This window comes from Myotis nattereri (assembly GCF_964212035.1).
Source record: "Myotis nattereri genome assembly, chromosome: 18".
Lineage (NCBI taxonomy): Eukaryota > Metazoa > Chordata > Mammalia > Chiroptera > Vespertilionidae > Myotis > Myotis nattereri.
In genome coordinates this window covers 405887-429633 of record NC_138093.1, presented here as the reverse complement: position 1 = coordinate 429633, position 23747 = coordinate 405887, and the positions used below count along the sequence as shown (strand labels likewise).

Sequence of the window (23747 nt, the reverse complement as noted above, 5' to 3'; positions counted from 1 at the left end):
CCAGCAGGCAGGTGAGTGGTTAAGAGCCAGTGGTCCTGGATTGCGAGAGGGATGTCCGACTGCCCTAAAGGGGGTGTGGCCAGCCTGAAAACAGCCAGCAGCCCCTCACTGAGGCTGGCCAGGCACCCTAGTGGGGACCCCCCACCCTGAAGGGGGTGTGACCAGCCTGCAAACAGCCATCAGACCCTCATCCAGGCTGGCCAGGCACCCCAGTGGGGACCCCCACCCTGAAGGGGGTGTGACCAGCCTGCAAACAGCCATCATACCCTCACCCAGGCTGTCCAGGCACCCCAGTAGGACCCCCACCCTGATCTGGGACACCCTTTAGGGCAAACCAGCCAACCCCCAACCATGCACTAGGCCTCTATCCTATATAATAAAAGTGTAATAAGCAAACTGACCCTAACAGCAGAACGACTGGGAATGACTGGTCACTATGACACACACTGACCACCAGGGGGCAGACGCTCAATGCAGGAGCTGCCCCCTGGTGGTCAGTGCGCTCCCACAGGGGGAGCTCTGCTCAGCCACAAGCCAGGCTGACGGCTGCCAGTACAGCTGGGGTGGCAGGAGCCTCTCCCGACTCCTCAGCAGCGCTAAGGATGTCCGACTGCAGCTTAGGCCTGTTCCCCACTGGCATGTAGACATCCACCGAGGGCTCTTGGCCTGCCAGAGGGATGTCTGATTGCCAGCTAAGGCCCAATCTCCTGGGGGAGTGGGCTTAAGCCAGCAGGTGGTCATCCCCCGAGGGGTCCCAGACTGTGAGAGGGCACAGGTCAGGCTGAGGGATCCCCCGCCCCCACCCCGAGTGCACAAATTTCTGTGCACTGGGCCTCTAGTGTACATAAAAGTGTAATATGCTAATTAGCCTGGATGGTCGAACAGCCTTATGAACGAAGCCAGGGCTGCAAGGGCTGAGGGCCAAGGCAGCCGCTGTGGCTGTGAGTGCCGAGCCCCTTGCACGAATTTCATGCATTGGGCCTCTAGTTTTAATATAAAAATATATGAGACAGCATACGTATACAACAGTTGAAGAATGGATAAACATCACATTGTCTGACAGTAGAGGGTTTCCAATCCATATGCCTGTTGGCCATCTGTACCTGCTCTTTAGGTAAATGTCTATTCAGGTCCTCTGCCCCTTTTTAAGTTGTATTGTGTTTTTTTTTTTTCTGTTAAATTGTATGAGTTTTTTAAAATAAATTTTGGATATTAACTTCTTATTGGATGTATCGTTGGCTAATATATTCTTCTCTTCAGTAGGTTGTCTTTTTGTGTCATATGGTCCCATTTGTTTATTGTACATACTCCTGCCCTTGCCCGAGGACACACATTGAAAACATATATTACTAAGTTGAATGTCAGATGTTCACTTCCTCTGTTTTCTTCTAGTTTTATAGTTTTGGGTCTCACATTTAATCTTCAATACATATTGTGTTTATTCTTAATTTGGTGAAAGAAAGTGAGCCAATTACATTTTTTTTTGCATGTATCTGTCCAGTTTTACCAGCACCATTTTGAAAAGACTGTCTTTACCCCACTGCATATTTTTGCCTCCTTTGTCATAGATTAATTGACCATATAAGTGAGGGTTCTTTTCTGGGCTCTGCCTGTCCCATTGAACTGGGTGTCTGTTTATATGCCAGTGCCATGCTGTTTATTAGTGTGGACACTTTTGTATAGTTTGATATCAGGGAGTAGGATGCTTCCAACTCTGTTCTTTCTCAAGACTTCTTTGGACATTAGGGGTCTTTGTGGTTCCATATAAGTTTAGGATGAGTTGTTCTATCTCTGAGAAGAAGGCCATTGGTGTTTTAATAGGGATTGCATTGAATGTGGATATTGCTTTAGGCAGTAAGCACATTTTAACAATGTTAATCCTTCCAACCCATGAGCATGGCGTATCCTATCCTTCTATTCATTTGTATCCTCTTCCATTTCCGTCTTCAGTGTCTTATAGTTTCAGTCTATAGGTCTTTCATTTCTTTGGTTAAATTTATTCCTGAATATTTTATGCTTTGTGGGTAAACTTGTAAATGAGATTTTTAAATTTTCTCCTCCTGACTATTCATTATTGCTGTACAGAAATGCAACAGGTTTCTGATTTTTTATCCTCCAACTTTACTGAACTCATTGATTGGTTCTGATGGGCTTTTTTGTTGGAATCTTCACGTTTTTCTATGTATTGTATCATGTCCTTTGCAAAGAGTGAGAGTTTTGCTTCTTCCTTCCTGATTTGTATGCTTTCTATTCCTGTGTTTTGTCTGATTGCTGTGGCCAGGACTTCCAATACTGTGAGAGCACAAGTGGTGAGAGTGGACATCCTTATCCTCTTCTTGACCTTAATTATTAGAGAATAACTATTCAGCTTTTCACCATTGAGTATGATCATAACTGCAGGTGTAGAAATCATGTTTTTAATAAAAAATTTTTGTTATTATTACAAAATTGGATCCAATTTTGGAATTTAAATTATATCTACATTTTGGTATTGTAGAATTTACTACAATGAACAGTGTTAAATATAAAACTTTGTGTTAATGCCTGATATTTTTTCTTTAGGAGAACAAAACATTTTAAGGTATATATATATATATATATATATATATATATATATATATATATCCAGAAACATATTTGCATTCATACGTAGCAAAGTATGTGGTTGCCATGATAAATTCTTTAAATTTGACTTATTTTTATTTTGAAATAGTTTATAATCAAGAAAAAAACAATAACTATCCCCCCAAATCAGTGGAAATATATTCCTCTCTCTGAGATCTTAAAATTTCAAACGTTCAGAAAACTTAGAAAGTGCAGGGAGCAGAGGACTCCAGCTCCTGCTCTGAGGGCAGTGGGAGCCTCTGGAGGTTGAGGAGAGGCGTGAAGTGAGGCAGGCAGGAACGGTCAGGCTGTGGTGTGAAGCAGAGACTGAGGGGCCCCAGTGGAATAAGGGCTCAGAGAAGGGGGCCCTGCGTTAATCAGAGTGAGATGCTGGAGGCACGGACAGGCTGTCCAGGACGTGTGGGCAAGTGGAAGCTTGTGAGCCCATTGGACACAGAGCCCAGGACTCCCAGGTGGCCAGGGCCAAGGGACGGACATTAAGGTTACAGACTTTAGGGTGGTTTTCCATGTTGGAGTCAAAGGTGAAGAGACTCCCAAGCAGACATTTCAGAGGAGGATCTGGGGTCACCAGTGATGGGGCTGCACCGGGACTCGGCCCTGGGGAGGCAGAGGTCTCATGTGGATTCTCCATCTTCCTCCAGGTCGTCATTTCTACCAGCTCCTTCTGGTGTCTCTCTGTCTGCACAACAGCCCACAATGGTGAGGCCACTGGCCTTCCATCTGCTCCACCTGCCTGTCTGCCTCGCCTTGGTCCTGCTGCTCACACCCTGCTCAGGTAGGGACCATCTGCATTTATGTACCTGGAGCAGTTACCTATAGTGCCCAGTCAGAACCATGGACTCCTCCCAAACCTGGGAGGCCCAGCCAGACTGTACACTTGTCAGAACTGAGTCCCTGTCTAGGTGTTTCTTACCTCACCCTCCCTACCTCGGACACCCCTTTACCTGCTGGCCTCCAGCTTCCTCTGACGGAGCACCCCTTTCTGCTGACCAGCTCAGTTTGCTGTGATTGGACCCCCCGAGCCCATCCTGGCCATGGTGGGTGAAGTCGCTGAGCTGCCCTGTCACCTGTCCCCGAAGATGAGCGCTGAGACCATGGAGCTGATGTGGCTGCGATCTGCCCTCAGGCAGGTGGTACGTGCATATGCACATGGCAAGGAAGGAACAGAGATAGCAGAGTATCGAGGTAGAACATCGATTTTAAGAGAGGACATTGCTGAGGGGAAGGCTGCTCTGCGGATTCACAAGGTCAGAGTCTCTGACAGTGGGACCTACCAGTGTTATTTCCAAGATGGCGATTTCTTTGCAAAAGCCCTGGTGGAGCTGAAGGTTGCAGGTGAGCCTGAGGTTGTTCTGAGCTCCTTCTTCTGTGGGGCCTGGGGACACAGGCTCCAAGCCCACCTCACGGACTTTTGCCTATACCCCATCAGCTGCCTCCCTCCCTCTGCTTCCCTGGGCCCTTGACTCATGTTTTCCTGCCGGAAGGGTTCCTCCTGAACCAAGTGAAGACGTCCCTCCTGCAGCCACCAGGGTCTCAGCAGGGATGTGTGGTCGGGGCAGGAGGCTGAGAAAACCTACCCTCATGGGTGGCACACAGTTCAGTGGGTTCAGCTGTGTTCCAGGCAGTGGACCTGGGCCCCCCAGGTGCTCTCTGCTGTGGGTCCAGGGAGGCTGAGCAGCAGGGACATCACCTGTGCTTCCAGGTCCTCCAACCAAGACCCCAGGATCACTCCTGCAGTTGAACAAGTTGAGCTCAGGACTAGTTCCAGTGAGGAGAACACACAGTGTGGAAACATGGGGTGTCCCCATGAGCGGGTGTCAGGGAGACTTGGTATAACTTTTGGGGTGATAGGGGCCTAGGAGAGGGTTTATGGAAGTAGGGCTTTGCTCTGGATCAGATGCTGTCAGGATGGTGTGGGGGTAACTGATCACTCACACGTAGGACAGGGGATGATTGCTCACTGCTGTGGTCTGGACACTGTTGATGTTTTATTCTGTGTTCAGATATGATGACTGAGTGGTCTTGATTTGTCCTGACCCATCACAGGGACAAAGCATCCTTGTCTGATGCTGCTGTTCCATGACATTGTTCACGTCCAACATCATTTCTCTTTCTCAGGGCACAGCCCTGCCTTGCACAGGAAGGAAGGAAGGTGAAGGTGGGAGGTCCTGGCTTTCTCCCTGCAGGGCCTCCTCAGCTGTATTCCTTCCTGAGACCACAGCTCCTCTTAAGAAACCCCTCCCTACAGGACTGGGTTCTTGCCAAGTCTTCAAAAGGCTTCCTCTCACCTCCCCTTGGGTTAAGAGTTTAGGGACTGGTGGTGACAGCTCACTGTTCCTGGCCCTGGGTCAGCTCTCTCCCATGTAGTCTTTCCCCTTCCACAACCACAAAATAAAAATTCCCCTGAGTCCAAAGATCCGAAAAGGAGGCTATAAACTCTAGACTCATGATATCAAGAGTTCACCACGGTGACTCTCATACCAGGAACAGCATGGGCTGCAGCAATAGAACGTGCATATCCTCCCCACCACTTGGCAAAGCCTAAAGCTCACAAGGGCAGGCAGGATAGATATGGGACTGGGGCATGACCCGCCCAGATAAGGGGAATGAGTTACATGCCTGGGGCGGGTGAGGGCCAGTTCCAGGAACCAGCACTGGGCAGGTGGAGGATCCAAGTGTCCCTGAGGGCATCCCTGGGAAGCAGTCTCTGTTCTGGCCCAGATCCAGCTGGATCGAGCACGAGGGTCCACGAGGGTCAGGCAGTGTTCATGTCATGGAACAGTCTCCCCCGCACAGCACACGTGGTAAACAGCTCCTCTGTGAGCCCTGCCTGCGTGATCTAGTGGAGTGAGCCCCCATTCCTGATGGACTCACCAACACAGAGGCCTCCCCATGACTCAGGCTCACTTTTCCTTCCCCAGCCCTGGGCTCTGATCTTCACATTGAAATGAAGGACAATGAGGATGGACGGATTCGTGTGAAGTGCACGTCTGCAGGCTGGTACCCGCAGCCCCACGTAGAGTGGAGAGGTGACGGAGCGGAGAGCTTGCCCACCATGGCAGGGCCTGGGGCAGCAGATGGAGACGGTCTGTACGCAGCAACATCATCTGTGATCCTGAAAGGCGGCTCTGGGAAGGGGGTCTCATGTGTCATCAGAAACCTCCTGCTCAGCCAGGAGAAGACAACCAGGGTCTCCATTGCAGGTGAGTGCCTGGCCCCACACTGAGCTCAGCTGTGGCCACTGGAAGAAGGAGGCCTGAGTGTCTGCTGCTGACCTGGGTCTGTGCAGCGAACACAAGGCTCAGAGCAGGGACCTGGGTACCCTTTGCCCCTTGAAGCTGTTGATGTCACAGACATTTTCTGAGCATCCCTGCTGCCTCCACCTGGGACAGGCGATGGGGATGGGCAAATGGTAAAGGTCAGCAAACACATGACAAAGTGGGGAAAGTGTGTGCAGACACGTCCTGGAGAAAGGGCCGATTTCCTCAAAACATGGAACAGCTCAGTACAGAAATGAATGGTTCCCAGAAGCAAATACCTTGGGGAAGGATGTCCAGTCTCACTGAGCAGGGAGACGTCTCCACCTGTGAGATGGGAAGCAAACAAACCATGTAGTTGGCATCACTCATGGCAGGACTGTGGGGAGACAGACACTCTTAGACGTTTGTTTCTATAATTTGGTATACTTTTTTATAAATTGACGAAGCTTATATTGGGAAGGGGGTGGAGTAGAACAATCTTAGTCCAAACTACTTATTTATTGACAATATCCCAGTTGTAGGAATATATCTGCCAGATAAGCTCAGGGTTGTGTGAAATAACTGAAGAACACAAAGTTATTTCCTTTTAAAAAATATATTTGTATTGATTTCAGAGAGGAAGGGAGAGGGAGAGAAAGAGAAGAACATCAATGATGTGAGGGAATCATCGCCTGCCACCTGCACGCCCCACATTGGGGACCAAACCCACAACCCAGGCATGTGCCTTTAACTGGAATCAAACCAGGGGACCGTTCAGTGCACAGGCCAATGCTCTATCCACTGAGCCAAACCAGCCAGGGCACAATGTTATTTCTTAGAGCATCAGTTATAATAACAAAAGTCACAGATAGTTCAGATGCCACCCATGGGGGCTCCTGTGCAGTGGAGGCTGCCCTGTGGGAGAAAACACAGACGTGCTCTCCATGCTGAGAGGGAAAGGACCCGGGACCCACAATGCACTGAGAAACGAGCTGCGGAGCAGCTTGCGTGGATGCTGCCTGTGGTTTGAACAAGAAAAATAAGATGTTTATTATATTGGCATTGACTTAAGAAGAATCGCCGCAGTATTGAAGGCAAAAGGTAGCCCAAAGAAGTACTGATGGGGTGGTCATAATAATCTGGCCACTCGGTATATATATACAAATATATATATATATATATATATATATATATATATATATATATATTTATATATATAAATATATATTTATAATATAATATAAAATATATATATGAGGTTGCAGTACAGGCATTATTATTATTTTAATGTAATGCAATTTCTTTTCTTTTTTATTGTCTAAAGTTTTACATATGTCTCCATTTTCCCCGATTGACAGCCTCCCAGCCATTCCTACCCTGGCAAACCCCCACCGCCCCAGTGTCTGTGTCCATTGCTTATGCTAATGTGCATGCATACAAGTTCTTTGGTTGCTCTCTAGCCCCCCACCTCCCCTGCCATTTGTCTCTGGATCTATTTTTGTTCATCAAATTATGTTGATCATCATATCCCACGTATGAGTGAGATCATGTTATGCTTATCCTTCTCTGACTGGCTTATTCCGCTTATCATAATGTTCTCCAGTTCCATCCATGCTGTTGCAAATGGTAAACGTTCATTCATTTTTATAGCAGCATAGTATTCCATTGTGTAGATGTACCACAGTTGTTTAATCCACTCATCTTCTGATGGGCACTTAGGTTGTTTCCAAATCTTAACTATTGTAAATTGTGCTGCTATGAACATAGGGGTGCATATATCCTTTCTGATTGGTATTTCTGGTTTCTTGGGATATAGTCCTAGAAGTGGGATCACTGGGTCCAATGGGAGTTCCATTTTTAACTTTTTGAGGAAACTCCATACTGTCTTCCACAGTGACTGCACCAGTCTGCATTCCCACCGGCAGTGCACGAGTGTTCCCTTTTCTCCACATCCTCGCCAGCACTTGTCCTTTCTTGATTTTTTGATGATTGCCATTCTGACAGGTGTGAGATGGTACCTCATTGTCGTTTTGATTTGCATCTCTAGGATGATTACTGACTCTTGGCCTTCTGTATGTCCTCTTTAAAAAAGTGACTACTTAGGTCCTTTGCCCATTTTTTTTATTGGATTGTTTATCTTTCTTCTGTTAAGTTGCATGAGTTCTCTATAAATTTTGGAGATTAAACCCTTATCTGAAATAGCATTCACAGATATGATCTCCCATGCAGTGGACTTTCTTGTTGTTTTGTTGATGGTTTCTTTTGCTGTGCAGAAGCTTTTATTTTGATGTAGTCCCATTTGTTTATTTTCTCCTTAGTCTCCATTGCCCTAGGAGCTGTGTCAGTAAAGATATTGCTACAACATATGTCTGCTACTTTGCTGCATATGGAATCTTGTAGGATTTTTATGGTTTTCCATCTCATATTTAAGTCCTTTAGCCATTTTGTGTTTGTTTTTGTATATGGTGTAAGTTGATGATCTAGTTTCATTTTTTTGCATGTATCTGACCAAATTTCCCAGCACCACTTATTGAAGAGACTGTCTTGACTCCATTGTATGCTCTTGCCTCCTTTTTCAAATATTAATTGAGCATAATGGCTTGGGTGGATTTCTGGGTTCTCTGTTCCGTTCCATTGGTCTTTTTGTCTGTTCTTGTGCCAGTACCAGTAAGTTTTGAGAACTGTAATTTGGTAATATAGCTTGATATCTGGTATTCTGATCCCTCCAACTTTGTTCTTCTTTCTCAAGATTGCCTATGGCTATTTGGGGTCTTTTTTAATTCCAGATGAATTTTTGGAGAGTTTTTTCTAAGTCTTTGGAATAAGACATTGATATTTCAATGGGGATTGCATTGAATTTGTAGATTGCTTTGGGTAGTATGGACATTTTAATGATGCTGATTCTACCAATCCATGAACATGGTATGTTGTTCCATCTGTTGATGTCTTCCTTTATCTCCTTTTTCCAATGTCCTGTAGTTTTCTGAGTACAGGTCTTTTACTTCCTTATTTAAGTTTATTCCTAGGTATCTTAATTTTTTTGGTGCAGTGGTAAATGGGATTTTTTTTTTCTTTCTCTTTCTGTGAGTTCATTATTGGTGTATAAAAAGGCCATAGATTTCTGGGTGTTATTTTTGTATCCTGCTACATTGCCGAATTCATTTATTAGGTGTAGTAGTTTTATGATGGAGTCTTTGGGGTTTTCTATGTTCAGTATCATGTCATTTGTGAATGAAGACAGTTTTATTTCTTCTTTTCCAATTTGGATGCCTTTTATTTCTTCTTCTTGTCTGATCGCTATGGCTAGCACTTCCAGTACTATATCAAACAGGAGTGATGAAAGTGGGCATCCCTGTCTTATTCCCATTCTTATGGGCAATAAGTTTAGCTTTTGCCCATTGAGTATAATGTTGGCTGTAGGTTTGCCATAGAAGGCTTTTATTATGTTCAGGTATGATCCCTCTATTCCCACTTTAGTGAGAGTTTATATCAAGAATGGGTGTTGGGTTTTGTCAAATGCTTTTTCTGTATCGATTGATTTGGTTATGTGATTTTTGTCTCTCAGTTTGTTTATGTGATGTATCACATTAATTGATTTGCAGATATTGTACCATCCTTGCATCCCCAGAATAAATCCCACTTGGTCATGGTATATGGTCTTTCTAATGTAATGCTGGATGCAATTTGCTAGAATTTTGTTGAGGATTTTAGCATCTAAGTTCATCACTGATATTGGTCTGTAGTTTTCTTTCTTTGTGGTATCTTTATCCAGTTTTGGAATTAGGGTAATGCTGGCTTCATAGAAAGAACTTGGAAGTGCACCTTCCTCTTGAATATTTTGGAATTGTTTGAGGAGGATAGGTTTTAGTTCTTCTTTGAATGCTTGGTAGAACTCCCCAGTAAAGCCATCTGGACCAGGCCTTTTGTTTGCTGGAAGATTTCTGATCAGTGCTTCAATTTCTTCAGTGGTTCTCGACCTACTCAGGTTTTTTTATTTTTCCTGATGGAGTTTTGGGAGCTTGCATTTTTCTAAAAATATGTCTATTTTGTCTAGGTTGTCCATTTTGTTGGAATAGAGTTGTTCCTTGTGTTTTTTCATAATCCTTTGTATTTCTGTGGGATCAGTTGTTACTTCACCTCTTTCATTTCTGATTTTGTTTATTTGGGTCCTCTCTCTTTGCTTTTTGATGAGCCTGGCTAGTGGTTCATCAATCTTGTTTATCCTTTCAAAGAAAAACCTCTTGTTTTTTTATTTTTTTATTTTTTGTTATTGTTTTTTTGGTCTCTATGTCGTTTATTTCCACTCTGATCTTTACTATTTCTTTCCTTCTGCTTATGCTGGGCTTTTCTTGTTGCTCTCTTTCTAACTCTTTGAGTTGTAGGGATAGATAATTTATTACTATTTTTTTCTTGTTTGTTTTGTCGTAGGCCTGTAGAGCTATGAACTTCCCTCTCAAGACTCCTTTAACTGTGTCCCATAGATTTGGATAGTTGTGTTTTCATTGTCGTTTGTTGGCATGATGCTTCTTATTTCTTCTTTGATCTCTTTGGTAACCCAGTAATTGTTAAATAGCATGCTATTTAGCCTCCAGGTGTTTGATTTTTTTTCATTGTTTTTATCGTAGTTGATTTCTAATTTTATGCCATAGTGATCTGAGAAGATGTTTGATATGATTTCTATCTTTTTCAATTTGAAGAGACTTTACCAGTGCCCCAATATGTGGTCTATCTTTGAAAATGACCCGTGTGCACTTGAGAAGAATGTATATTCTGTGGCTTTGGGTGAAATGTTCTGAAGATGTCAATTAATTCCATCTCATCTAGTGAGTCATTTAGTATTGATGTTTCTTTGCTGATTTTTTGTTTAGAGGATATATCCAGTGGTGTTAGTGGTATATTAAAGTTCCCTACTATGATTGTATTGCTGTCAATCTCTCCCTTGGTATCTCCCAGAAGTTGTTTTTTGTTGTTTTTTTTTGTTTTGTTTGTTTTTTTAATGTATTTGGGTGCTCCTGTGTTGAGTGCATATATGTTTACCAGAGTTATATTTTTTTGTTGCATTGCTCCCATTAGTATTATGAACTGGCCTTCCTTATCTCTTGTTATGGCCTTCACTTTGAGGTCTAATTTTTCAGATATAAATATTGCTATCCCAGCCTATTTTTTTTTCTTTTCCATCTTCCTGAAAAGCCTTTTTCCATCTCTTAACCACCAGTCTGTGTGAGTCCTTTTCCCTGAGGTGGGTCTCCTGTAGACAGCAGATATATGGGTCACGTTTTCTTATCCATTCAGCTACTCTATGTCTTTTGATTGGGGCATTTAATCCATATACATTTAAAGGTAGTATTGATAGGTACTTGTTTGTCACCATTTTATTCTTCATGCCTGTGTTCCTTCTTCCCTACAATTTCTTCTTCTTCTTTTTTTTTTAAAATATGTTTTATTGATTTTCTACAGAGAGGAAGGGAGAGGGATAGAAAGTTAGAAACATCGATGAGAGAGAAACACCGATCAGCCGCCTCCTGCACGCCCCCCACTGGGGATGTGCCCTTGACAGGAATCAAACCCAGGACCTTCGAGTCTATAGGCCGACGCTCTATCCACTGAGCCAAACTGGTTCTGGCAACAATTTCTTCTTTTGACAGCAGACCCTTTAGCATTTATTTCATTACTGGCTTGGTGGTAATAAACTCCCTTAGTTCTTTTTTGTCTGTGAAGCTCCTGATTTCACCCTCAACTTTGATTGATAGCCTTGCTGGGTACAGTATTCTTGGATTCAGATGATTGCTTTGTATGACTTTGTATATTTCATTCCATTCCCTTCTGGCCTGATGTGTTTCTGTTGAGAAATCAGTCAATAGTCTCATGGGAGATCCCTTGCAGGTAACTTTCTGTGTCTCTCTGGCAGCCTTTAAGATTCTTACTTTGTCTTTGGTGTTTGCCAATTTAATTATAATGTGTCTTGGAGTCGGTCTTTTTGGGTTCATCTTGTTTGGGATTCTGTGAGCTTTTCTGACTTGTGTGAATTTTTTCTTCCCGATATTGGGGATGTTTTCTGTCATTTTTTCTTCAAACAGGTTTTCTAATCATTGCTCATTTTCCTCTCCTTCTGACACCCCCCTGATGCAGATGTTGTTTTGTTTCATGTTGTCCCAAAGTTCCCTTAGGCTCTTCTCCTGTTTTCTAAGTTTTTTTTTCAGTTGCTGCTCTGCTTGGGTATTTTTTTTTCCTATCTTGTCTTCTAGCTCACTGATGCTATGCTCCACTTCTTCTAGTCTACTGTTGATACTTTATATTGTGTTCTTTATCGCAGCGATGAATAAACTCTCGCATGGCACTTATATCGTGTCAGGGACTTTAGAAGCATTAATTTAATGCTCTGCCTATTATGACACCGAGAACAGAAAGGCTAAGTCATTAGTTCAAGGTCACAGAGCTGCTCAGGCAGAAGACCCAACCCCAAAGTTCACCTTCTGAGTCAGCAGTGAATACACTGATGAGACATGATAAATGGGGGAGGGAGTGGAGAGGAGACTCCAATGACTGTATGTACATTATATTCTAACTGTTCCCATGTGAGAGCCAGACATTAGGACACTAGTCTGTGTGACAGGAAGAGTTCTGGGCACTTTGGGAAGTGAATGGTCACTTCCCCTCCTGGAGACCCTGCGCCCTTTCCGGCCAGTGGCTGAAGCTTTCCCTCCCCAGGCCCCTTCTTCTCCAGCCCGAAGCCCTGGCAGGTAGCCTTGGGGGTAACCCTTCTGGCTATGCTGGGGCTCCTGGCCTGGATGGTGATCTCATGGTGGCAACAGCAGAAGAGAATCTGGGCCTTGAGCCAAGAGACTGATAGGGAGCGAGCTGAGAAAGAAGCAGCGCTGGAGGAGAAGCAGCGGGAGCAAAGGGCGAAAGGTGAGGCTGGCTGCAGGTGGGGGGACCTTCCAGCCCCAGGCCGCCCATCCACTGCGCGGGTTCCCCTTCCATCCCCATGGCAGCACCTTCTCTTTCTGCTTATTTCCAGAGACGCTGGAGTGGTTGCTCAGTAAGTCCTGATCCCCCACCAAGCGGTTTCTGGGGTTCCTGGTTACCCGCTCACTGAACCCTCCCATTTCCACTGCAGGGAGGACAAAGGAGCAGATCATGGCACGTGAGTACCTAGACCTGAACCTGCCTCTGAGACTCTGCTGGGACCTGTCCAACCCCTTCCTCACCCCTGACCGCCCAGGGGAAGGAATGAGGACGCTGATGGGGGAGGTCGGCAGGATTTCCTCCCTGGAGAAAGGGGTCAGGCTCTCTCCACCAGGACGCACGCACCCGGATGTCCAGGGAACCCCAGCAAGGAGAGGGGAGATGGATTCATGATGTGAGTCCTCCCTCCCTGGCTCCTGTACAGAATCTACAGGCTGCTGAGAGGAAACCAGGAGAGAGAACATTCTCTTCTAAGGAGGAGGGACTGGTGTCAGTTGCCCCAGATTTATCATAACTGCTGAAAAGTCGAGTCTGAAATTTTCACATTAAGTCGCCGAATTCTTTTTGCAACATGGCAGGAAATCATGCAGATTGAGATGGATGGATTCAGCACACATATGCATACATGTATGCACACGGCAAGACTAGCCAGGTACAGGAGTAAGACAGTCACTTCATATGCCAGGTGCGTGGGATTCAAGACCCAGTGGGTGCCTGGCCCACGGATAGCACCACACCCTGTGCAGAGCAGGTTCCTCCTTCTCACTTAAAGGAAGGCTTCTCATTGCCACACCCCACTGGCCAGCGTCACTGCAATGATCGGTCATTATTGAGTAACATCAGGGGGCTTTCACACCAGCCCTGTGATGCTGAGGCCGATCTGACCACAGAGCCAGCTCCTCAGTGACTAAGTGGCTCATGGGAGGAACACAGGGTGGACATGCTGGGCACAGATGGTTCTCAGGTTGGCATGTCAGAGACGGATGGCACAGAATTTCATCATAACTATGCGGAAGGATGTGCAATTTAAAACTTATGATTTGCTTTTTTCTGGAATTTTCCATGTAATATTTTCCATCTGTGGGTGACAGAGGGTAACTGAAACTTCAGAAAGTGAAACGATGGTTACAGGTGACTGCTGTACAGACACGTACAGGACAGACCTGCAGGTGCAGCTGGGAAAGCCCCACTCGGTGCCTGCAGGTCACTAGGTGCAGGTGACTCTAAAGAGGAGGGGGAGCAGGTAACTGAACAGGCAGAGGGAGAAGAGGGTGAGGAGTCAAATGAAAGAGAAAGGAAAGGACTCAGAAATGACAGTGGAGGTGACCCTGCCTGTCTTCCTTTGCAGGGGGGAGGTCTCAGGCCTATGCTGGTGAGTGACTCATGCTCTCTGGTTCCTGCACTTGTGTACAAAGCCCTTCAACCCTTTCTGTGCTGGTGAGGGGTCATCAGACCCTGCTCAGAGCTCCTGTTCTGTGGACGACCACCCTGCCTCCTGGACACCCAGAGAGGACCTCCCAGCTCCAGCGTCCCCTCACCTGCTGCCACACATGCCCACACCTGGGCACAGCCTGGCCCCGTCACCCACAGCCCCACGTGATGGAGGGAAGCCCAACATTCTGAGAGCTTTTGTGCCTCCTCCTCAGAGCTGTGGAGGAAGGAAACTAGATATTGGTGGGAAGGAGAGGGAAGAGGCTCAGTGAGGAGAATGGTGAGGGGAGAACAGAGGTGATGATCTTTTCTTGCCTGTGTCTCCTTCCTTTCAGAGTGGAAGATGGCCCTTTACCAACCTGGTGAGTGAATCACTGTGTTCCCTGGGACAACAACTCAGGGGCCTGGATCCCTTTTTCTTCTCCATCTCTTGACTGGGAGACTTCTGGGTGGGTGGCATGAGGTCCCCACAGTGTGCCTATCTGCTGCCAAGAGAGCCAGGGACAGCTGCTGCCGTGGGCTTCCCCCGGTTTGTGTGGGAAGGAGGAGGCATGAGGGGTGGAGCTGGGGGCAGGGGCTGGAGAGAGAGGGAGGAGGTGACCTGGCCCAGCTGCTGCCCCTCCTGCCCTGAGCCTCCTCAAGGTGTGCAATGTCTCTGAGTCCCTTTGAGGTGATGGTGGTCATTCCTACTATGTGAAGGTGGAGGTAAGACTAGAGGAGATAATGGGTGTGTATTGGTCAAAACTCCAAGAGGGAAGGGATGGCCTGTTTATAAAGGGTGTGTGTCTAAAGGTAGTGACCACCGTCAGGAGAAGGTTCTTAAGACCTAGAAGTGATGTAGGCAACTCCTTATATTAAAACAGACTGTATTATAGAGTCATTTACTCACAGGGGTGTGGGGTTGGAGTGGACAGAATAGGTGTCAGTCTGCACAGACTTTTCACCACTCATGGACCTGTTACAGTACTTGTTTAACACACAACTCGGGTACTAATGGTTGTCAGGACAGAGGGACAAGGAGTGTGGCAGCACCAGCCATGCCTTCTGGGGGTCTTGTGGTGGAAGGTTCTTTATAATCGGTACCATCACGTTTGGTGTTGACCTCCTTGTCATGTCGTTCTAGTGTTACTAACAGAACTGTTTATGGCTACATTTTAAGGACCACACATCATCATCACCCTGAAAGCTTTGGTGTGCCTGCTGAGGACAGGGGGGTTGGTCAAAGGTCACAGCATGAGAAGATGAAGGAAATCCGGGCACAGAGATGGAGTTGGGTTGATTCAGCCACATCTGCCCAATGATTACAGAGGGTTTAGGGAAGGACCTACTCCAGAGGCAGTGGTGGCATTAAGGGAAACCCCAAGGAATAGCAGTGCCCAAGGCTCACAGCAGTGGGAGCCGTCACCCCCCCCCCCCCCAGGGCCAAGGCAGAGGGACAGGGAGCAGTCACTGAATCCCTGAGGAGGCTGTGGCTCAGGAAGAGGCTGCCTGAGAGGAGGCGTGCTCTGTTAGAGCCTCTCCATTGCAGGAAGTGGGGAAGTCAGGTCTGTGCCTCTCTTTCCTTCCTTCCAGTCTTCAGCCAGCACTGCCCTTGGCCAAAGCCAACAGGTGACCAGAGGCAAGAGAGCCCAGTGATGATGCCCAAAGAGGAGGATTCCTGGGCAAAGAGGGTGGGGCAGGTGGGGAGTGAAGATCACATAGACCCCAGCATGGCCCCAGCACAGCAGGGAGCTGGTCCCTATGATCACACCAGATGCTTCCTCCATGCCTGGCCTTGGGCTACATACCGCTCACTTTCTGTTTTATTCTACCCTGGAGTTGAGCATTTTTATTCCCATTTACAGTTATCACATTGAGACTTGCAACATTACATAGAGTGTGTGTGTGTGTGTGTGTGTGTGTGTGTGTGTGTGTAAAGAGACCGTGCGGAACAGGAAGTCATCCAACTTGGGAGGGTAAAGCAAGGGCTGGAAATGGAATCCATGTGACTATGCAGCATAGGTGGGCACAGTCATTCTGGGGAGGAAACAGGAGGAAGATAGAAGGAAGGTGGCCACTTGAGATGGCAGGTTAGGCAGACGCCAGCCCTCCTCACCCTCCCTTCCTCACTGAACAGCAGGCTCTGTGGTGTCTCTTGGCTTTGCTGAGGGTCACACTCAGGGCAGCTGGAACCCCAGGCTCTGGGCTCAGGTCTCACCAACCAGAACCAAGCCTTGGAGCCTGAGGTTCTCAGATCCTGAAACCATGGCTGACCCCACACCGTTGGAACTCTCTGCAGCGGACGTGATTCTGGATCCGGACACTGCGCACCCCAACCTTCTTATTTCCGAGGACCAGAGGAGCCTGAAGTGCACATACACAAGGAAGAGCCTGCCAGACAACCCCAAGAGATTTCATGATCGGTCCTGTGTGCTGGGCCGTGAGAGCTTCACATCAGGGAGACATTTCTGGGAGGTGCAGGTGGGAGACAGGAAACAGTGGAATTTAGGGGTGTGTAGGGAGAATGTAGAGAGAAAACTTCCTGTTAAAATAACACCCCAGAATGGATTCTGGACAATAGCACTGTTGGATGGGCATGACCTCCAGGCTCAAACCAATCCCTGGAGCAAACTCACAATTGTCAAACCTCCTAAAAGAGTGGGGGTTTTCCTGGACTATGAAAAGGGGGAGGTCTCCTTCTATGATGCCATCGATGGATTGCCCATCTACACCTTCTCACAGGCTTCCTTCTCAGGGCCTCTCTTGCCTCTTTTCAGGATTTTGTCAGAGGAGTCCACTGCCTTGAGCATTTGCCCAGCACAAGAAGGAGTGGGGAGTTCCCTTGTGTGTGACCCACTGCCTGACCCTTCCCTGGAGGCCCCAGTGGCCTCAGGCTCAGCTGATGACAATGAGGACCCTCAGGCAGAAGGAAGGTCTTTGCTTCCCTCTGCCCAGCCCTCAGCTGAGGGCCTGTTTAAAGGCCAAACCTCACAGCAGGAACATACTTACTAAAAACTCACTGAGTGAAGCAGTTTACTAGTTATCTTTCAACTTTTCCACATGACAGATGAGGAGACCAGGGTGGAGGAAGATAACTTTCCAAAGGTGACTCATCTCCCTGTCTGTAGCCATAACTCACATTCACAGGTAATATAGAAGGTGGTGGGTGCTGGGCTAAATGCTTCAGGTGAATCTCACTCCCCAATCCTCACAACACCCCTGTGAGGTGGTCTCATTGAAAGTGTGGAAAGGGAGGCAGGGCCCAGGGAAGTGACATATAATTCATGCAGAAACTAGTGCTGCTGGGAGGTGTTTGACCTCTGACCCTCCCTCTACCTCCAGTCTGTTCTTTTGCTGCCAGTTGTTCTTGTTGGGAAAGGTAATGGGCAGCCTGAGGTTCCCTTCCCAGGGCCCCAGGGTGAAGGTCACTGTAGGTGACTCTGAAGGCCACACCCACCTGGTTCCTTCAAGGGGGACTGTCAGAGCCATGGTCCACTCTCCATTGGCCGGCTGTCTATGATGATGTGGTCCACAGAACGAATTCACAGTGACCGCATCACATGGGGCAGAGAAGGGACTAGAGCAGGGGTGGGCAAACTTTTTGACTCGAGGGCCACAAGGGGTTCTTAAACTGGACCAGAGGCCGGAACAAAAGCATGGATGGAGTGTTTGTGTGAACTAATATAAATTCAAAGTAAACATCATTACATAAAAGGGTACGGTCTTTTTTTTTTTTTAGTTTTATTCATTTCAATCGGGCCGTAGTTTGCCCACGGCTGGATTAGAGCCACACTCCTAACCAGCTTGAGACCTGTGATCATGAAGCTGAACCAACCCTCCAGCTTCATCCCTAAAGCTCATGTGTGAGGCATGAATTTGGGGGAAGGGAGCCAGGTGAACTGCAGTGGAAGTTTTATCACACTGTAGCCCCATCTCTGGGAAAGGGACACTCCACGCTGAGCATGTGCTGATGTTCCCGGAGGTTCCTGTAACTGCTGGGTCCTGGGGAAAAGCCACTCCATCACCGTCACTGTGATCAGTCACCACTGTGTCTCCTTCCTCGGCAGGTGGTGGTCAGGTTACGTTTGTTAAATAAATTGGTTAATGGTCTTCACTCTGCATCTGAGCTTCTTCTAAATTTTCACCCCTACAGTTTATCCACCACATTTTCACAAAATCCTTATTGTATTAGCTTTGTAAGCTGCTATAATAAAAACCACACATTTCATGACCTAATGCATCACAGATTCCTTACTGCACATGTCTGTAGGTGGGAAGCCCAGTGTGGCTCTGGCCGGGCTGAAATCCAGGTGTCTGCAGGCTGGGCTCCTTTCTGGAGGGTCCAGGGAATAGTCTGTTTCTTGCTAATTCTGGTTGTTGGCAGAATTGAGTTCCCTGCAGGGGTGGGACCCAGGTTGCATTCCTTGCTGGCTGTCAGGAGAAGCTGGGGACACTCCAGGCTGGGAGCATCCGGAGTTGTTTTCCCAGGAGGCAGATGTGAGGGAACAAGTGAAGGGAATGGGGACCAGAGACCAGGCCTGGAGTCACTGCTAGTGGGGCTGTTGCTCCTGTGCTGACTGCAGTGTCCAACTTAGTCAGAAGGTAGTGGAGGCTCCAGAGAAAGCATTTAGGCACAGGTGGGGAATGGTATGAAATGTGCCTGGAGAAGGTTATTCTAGAAGAAATGTACACAGTGGCCGGATTGGGGTCTGTGGGCCCAGGAAGGAGCTTTGGGTGGGTGTGGGGGTGCTGGGCCCACCAGACCATCCACTGGCAGGCGGGAGCCTGTGCTGGCTGCATGGTCCTGTTTGCCTCCTGAGAGAGAGAAAGGGCTTTGGCCTGTCACTCAGTCTCCCAAGGACTCTCACTGAGTGTTTTCTGAATGAGTCACAAGTATCCATAACAACTGCTGTCTGGCTCTGCTCTTTACCCCACAGCCCCTCCTGGTGTCCCCCAATAACTTCCCTGCCCCCCACAAGTCTAGCAACTTGAATGAAATTCTTTACCTTTCGGAAGAGGGTACTTATGTTCACCTCAACACATGCCTGTCCCCAACCCCACTCACACACACACACACACACACACACACTACCAATTCCTCTGAAAAGAGAAAGAGGAAATAAAAAGGCCAGATAATCTCAAAAGGCTAGTAACAGTGCATTTTTCATGCTGAAGCAATTTATTTGTCTTCTACCTAGAAATTAGTCAGGAGTAGACTTGGCCCAAGATCTAGAAATGTTTTCTCTGTCAAGCGCCGGGTGTTAATACTTTGGCTGTGCGGACCCCGGGGTCTCCTCCATAGCCCCTCCTGTAGCACAATCTTAGATGGAAGGGTTGGCTCTTCTAGTAAACCCGCATGTATGGGCTGCCGTTTGAATTTCATAGGATTGGGACATGTCGCCCAATAAGTTTTAGTTTCCCTGTGTCTCTAGAACAGGCAAGACCACTGGGAGGAGGGCTGCAGAGTGCTGCTGCCTCCTAAACTCAGGACTTTTTTTGTTAACTGAGAAAATCTCTATTGTTTAAGCTAATGACACAACCTGACAGGACACCCAGGGTGGTGGTTGGAGAGCTGAGGCCTTCAGAGCCTCAAGCCCATTCTCCCACACCTACCTCCCTCATCAATGCCAGTCTTCTCTCTCCTTCACTCGTGTGTAGTTAAAATATGAAGTAAAACAGCTCAGAGATGAGACTTTCCAGGGGCGATGGTATCACAGCTGAGTTAAATCCAGAGAGGCCTTCTCACTGACCACCTAGTGGGAGTCCCGTCATCGGCTGCATTTAGCAAGAACTCAGGGCTGACCCAGCTTCTTCATGGGACACAGGAGAACCAGGTGAGAATGAAGGTGGAGACAAACCAGGAAAAGCCTAGACTGCCAGGAACCCCAACACTAGGGCAGATCCTGGACCACCCTGTGGGGATCCGGAGCTGAAGCTGAGAAGACAACGCTCTGGGGCTGAAGCCGCCCAGTTGTGGCACTTTGTGCACCAGACAGACCTAAGGAACCAACGTGCAGCTGTACAGGGGCTGCCGTGGGTGTGTGGTGGGGACTGATACAGAGATGGGGAGGGTGGGCAAGAACCCTGAGCCCAAGTATTTAACCTTCTGCCTCAGAAAACTCTCTGCACTGCCTCATGGCCAGTGAAAGGGCCTTCAACATGAACATGAAGAGAAGTATATTTTTCTCTTTCTAAATTATTTCACAATCCATGTCAAAAACTCTAGCATGAAGGTAGAGGTTTGAGGGTCCAAGTCCCATCTGTGGACAACAAAAGCAGAGCCCACAGGACGTGGGGCCTAATGTTTCTGCCATAAGACAACTGTCATGGAGCAGTTCTCCACCTGCAGGTCCTGGGCCACTGATGGTGCAGGAAATCAATATATTATGTAGAGACCAAACTTCAATACACACGAATGGAACTATGAGAGCATGCAGTATATATAATCGTGTGTGTCCTCAGTTACATTATAAAATGTATTTCTTACTGTGGATCACAGTTTTAAAATTTTAAAAAAGGTTTTAGATTAAAGGTGTGGGAACTTGGCGGGAGGACCTGGTGGAGGGAGGGAGAGGTGGGTTCCATTTCCAGCTGCACGGGGTGCAGTGATGCGCTGCGGCCACTAGGGGAGGAGAGGACTAAGACAGCGGTTCTCAACCTTCCGATTGCCGCGACCCTTTAATACAGCTCCTCATGTTGTGGTGACCCCCAACCATAAAATTATTTTCCTTGCTACTTCATCACTGTAATTTTGCTACTGTTATGAATCATAATGTAAATATGTGATATGTGGGATGTACTTTCATTGTTACAAATTGAACATAATGAAAGCATAGTGATTAATCACAAAAACAATATGTAATTATATATTCAATATGTGTTTTCTGATGGTCTTAGGGGACTCCTGTGAAAGGGTCATTCGACCTCCAAATGGGTCGCGACCCACAGGTTGAGAACCACTGTCTCTAAGATAATCATCTGAGAATTTGGAGGAAGAGGTGGGGGGGGGGGGGCGAAGGTGGGGAGAGGAGGGGGCAAGGGGGACAGGAACCGGAAAAAGAGGGAGAGATACTGGAATGGGAGAGTTGGAGGAGAGAGGGGTGAGGGGAGGGGGGAGGATGAAATGAAAATGTGTCCTGTAGCTCCTGTTCCCAGAATGACAAGACCTCTGGAACTGACAGGAACCCAACCTGCAGCCTTGAGACCAACCCAGTTAGCCAGGCCCAGGCGAGCCCACCAGGACCAGCTGCACCCTGTCTGCCTGTCGACCCACGAAGGAGAAAATAAATGTTGATAAAAATCTCCTGAGACTTTCGGTGTTTGTGTTGAGGCCTGGTTGCTGTTTTGAGGCATGATTGCAGTAGAATCCTGGGTAATACACACACACCTGCTACCCTCATAAGTAGCTGGTCATTCATATTAAAAATAGGGAGCAAAGGGGAGGCCAGTCATAATAAGCAAGGTCATCTGGGCAGCCTCACCAGGAAGCTGCAACTTGACACTCCCCAGGGAGCCAGTCTATTCCCTGGAAGTCAGAGGGAAGGGCTCCACAAAGGGAGGATGGCACATGTGCAGTGAAGTCGGGGTGACATAGGGAAGGGGCCTGCCTGTCAGTCTAGCCTGGGAACAGAGGTCATTGGCTAAAAGGGTGGACCCCAATGCAAGCCCATCAACTTTTGGGAATACAGTCACCAGGCTGAGAACTCTCTCTCTCTGTTGCTCTTGCTTGCTCCCCTGTTTCTTTCTTGCTAGTGACCCTGCTAGGCTGCCATGTGGTCCTAGAAGCTGAATGGAGCATGGCCATGCAGACCCCACAGGCCATGGACTACAGCTGGGAGCACAAGCTCCCCCAGCCAGATGCTGGACTGGACGGGGCTGTGCAAATATGGAGCAGACACGCTGGGAATGGCTGCAATCCTGGTTCTGCTGAAGACAAAAGGCGACTTTTTCATGGCAGGACAGAGGGAGATGGGCCCTTGGAAACTCAGGGGTTTGATTCCACAGAAATAAAGCTTCCTCAGTATCTCATCCTCCTGTGGGGCCTCATGACATTTTTGCTCCCGTGGCACCCCAAGAACTCCACTCCCACCAGGAACAGGTGGAGACTTGTAGAGGACCCCACCGATCACACACCCAGAGCAAAGTAAATGTTATTATCATTCTTTTTATAACAAGTGGTTTCAAACAGGGACTTTGCACTTTTTCTCCTCCTGAGCAAGCTTTCTTTCCCCACCCTTTCCTCCAGATCAGAGACTCACCTGCAATGAAGACCTAAGGAGGGCCTTTGTTCTGTGGTTTTCAGCTGAAAGTGCCAACTGTAAGTGGGGGGAGTTGGTAAAAGCCTGGGCCCCAGGACTCTTTAGGAGAGAGGCTGATAAGCTGGGTGAGCCTGCAGGTCAGGACATGGTAAGACCTGGTTGGCAGGGCAAGGTAAGGCCTGAACTCAGAAATCTGTGGGAGGGAGACAACTGGAATGAGTGAGCTTGACAACTGCATGTTCGTAAGAACTTACAGTGGCCATTAAGGCCTCTGGCAGGCTCTCCTGCTCCTCTCTGGGATGTGTTCTAAGAGATTCTAAAAGGCAGGTTGATACTGAACCCAGGCTCAACTGCCTGCCACTTGAAAGATCAAATCGAGATCATGGGACTGGTGGGAGGAATGTCCGTTTGTTCTAGAGCCTGCAGCTTCAGAAGATGGTAGACTCATGCTGCAAAGATAATTGGACATGGGCAGGGGGTTTTGTGAGGAAGAGGTGAAGGGGGAAGAACAATAAAGGAATAAAAAGGAGGGGTTGAGAGTTTTCCGTTGGGGGACTAAGTGCCAGCCAACACGGTCTGTTCAGATTACTGGTTGAAGGTCAGCAAATCTTCCGGAGATGGAATGTCTGGAGGTTGGAGTCTGCTATTCCTGAAGTTAGTTCCTAGAATTCTTAAGCGAACAGGCTGTTTATGTGCAGTCACATTTACAGAAATAATGTTAAAATAATGGTGGGGTAGGCTACAAGATGTGTGGCTTAAAGATTTATATGAAAAGATGTTCACTACAGAATTATATGTAATCTAGAATAATAAAAGGGTAATATGCTGATTAGACCAGATGACTAAACTACCTTCCTGACAAAGCCAGGGCTGTGAGGGCCGAGGGCTGAGGCAGCTTATGTGACTGCAGGTGCCGAACCCCTTGCACTAATTCCATGCATTGGGCCTCTAGTATTCTATATAATAAAAGGCCAACAACTATAATGACCAATCTACCAGTTGGTATGAGGTACATTGACCACCTCTTGGTCCTTCTCTTCAGCCCCCAGGCTCTGATCACTGGATGGCCAACAGGGAACCACAGGGAACTGGGGTGGGTGGCCGTGGGGCGGGACTGGGGACTGGCAAGTGGGCGGAATGGCCGACCTTTTGGTCCCTCCCTGTGGCCCACAGGCTTCGATAGATCCCCAGATGGTGAACTGGGAACTGGGGTGGGTGTCCATGGGGAGGCGGGACTGGGGACAGGCGA

The 23747-nt window shown here is 47.5% G+C and overlaps 1 protein-coding gene across 1 annotated transcript; it reads left to right on the top strand.

Moving 5' to 3' along the window:
- Positions 1-1004: 1004 nt before the first annotated feature.
- LOC308534675 (butyrophilin subfamily 3 member A1-like) lies at positions 1005-17252 on the top strand (the record flags this gene model as incomplete). Its single annotated transcript, XM_081113243.1, has 8 exons — positions 1005-1114; positions 3267-3400; positions 3619-3960; positions 5547-5828; positions 12573-12773; positions 12982-13008; positions 14597-14623; positions 16540-17252. The coding sequence occupies 8 exons, from the start codon at positions 1005-1007 to the stop codon at positions 17250-17252; spliced, it is 1836 nt and encodes a 611-aa protein (XP_080969369.1).
- Between the last annotated feature and the right edge of the window lie 6495 nt (positions 17253-23747).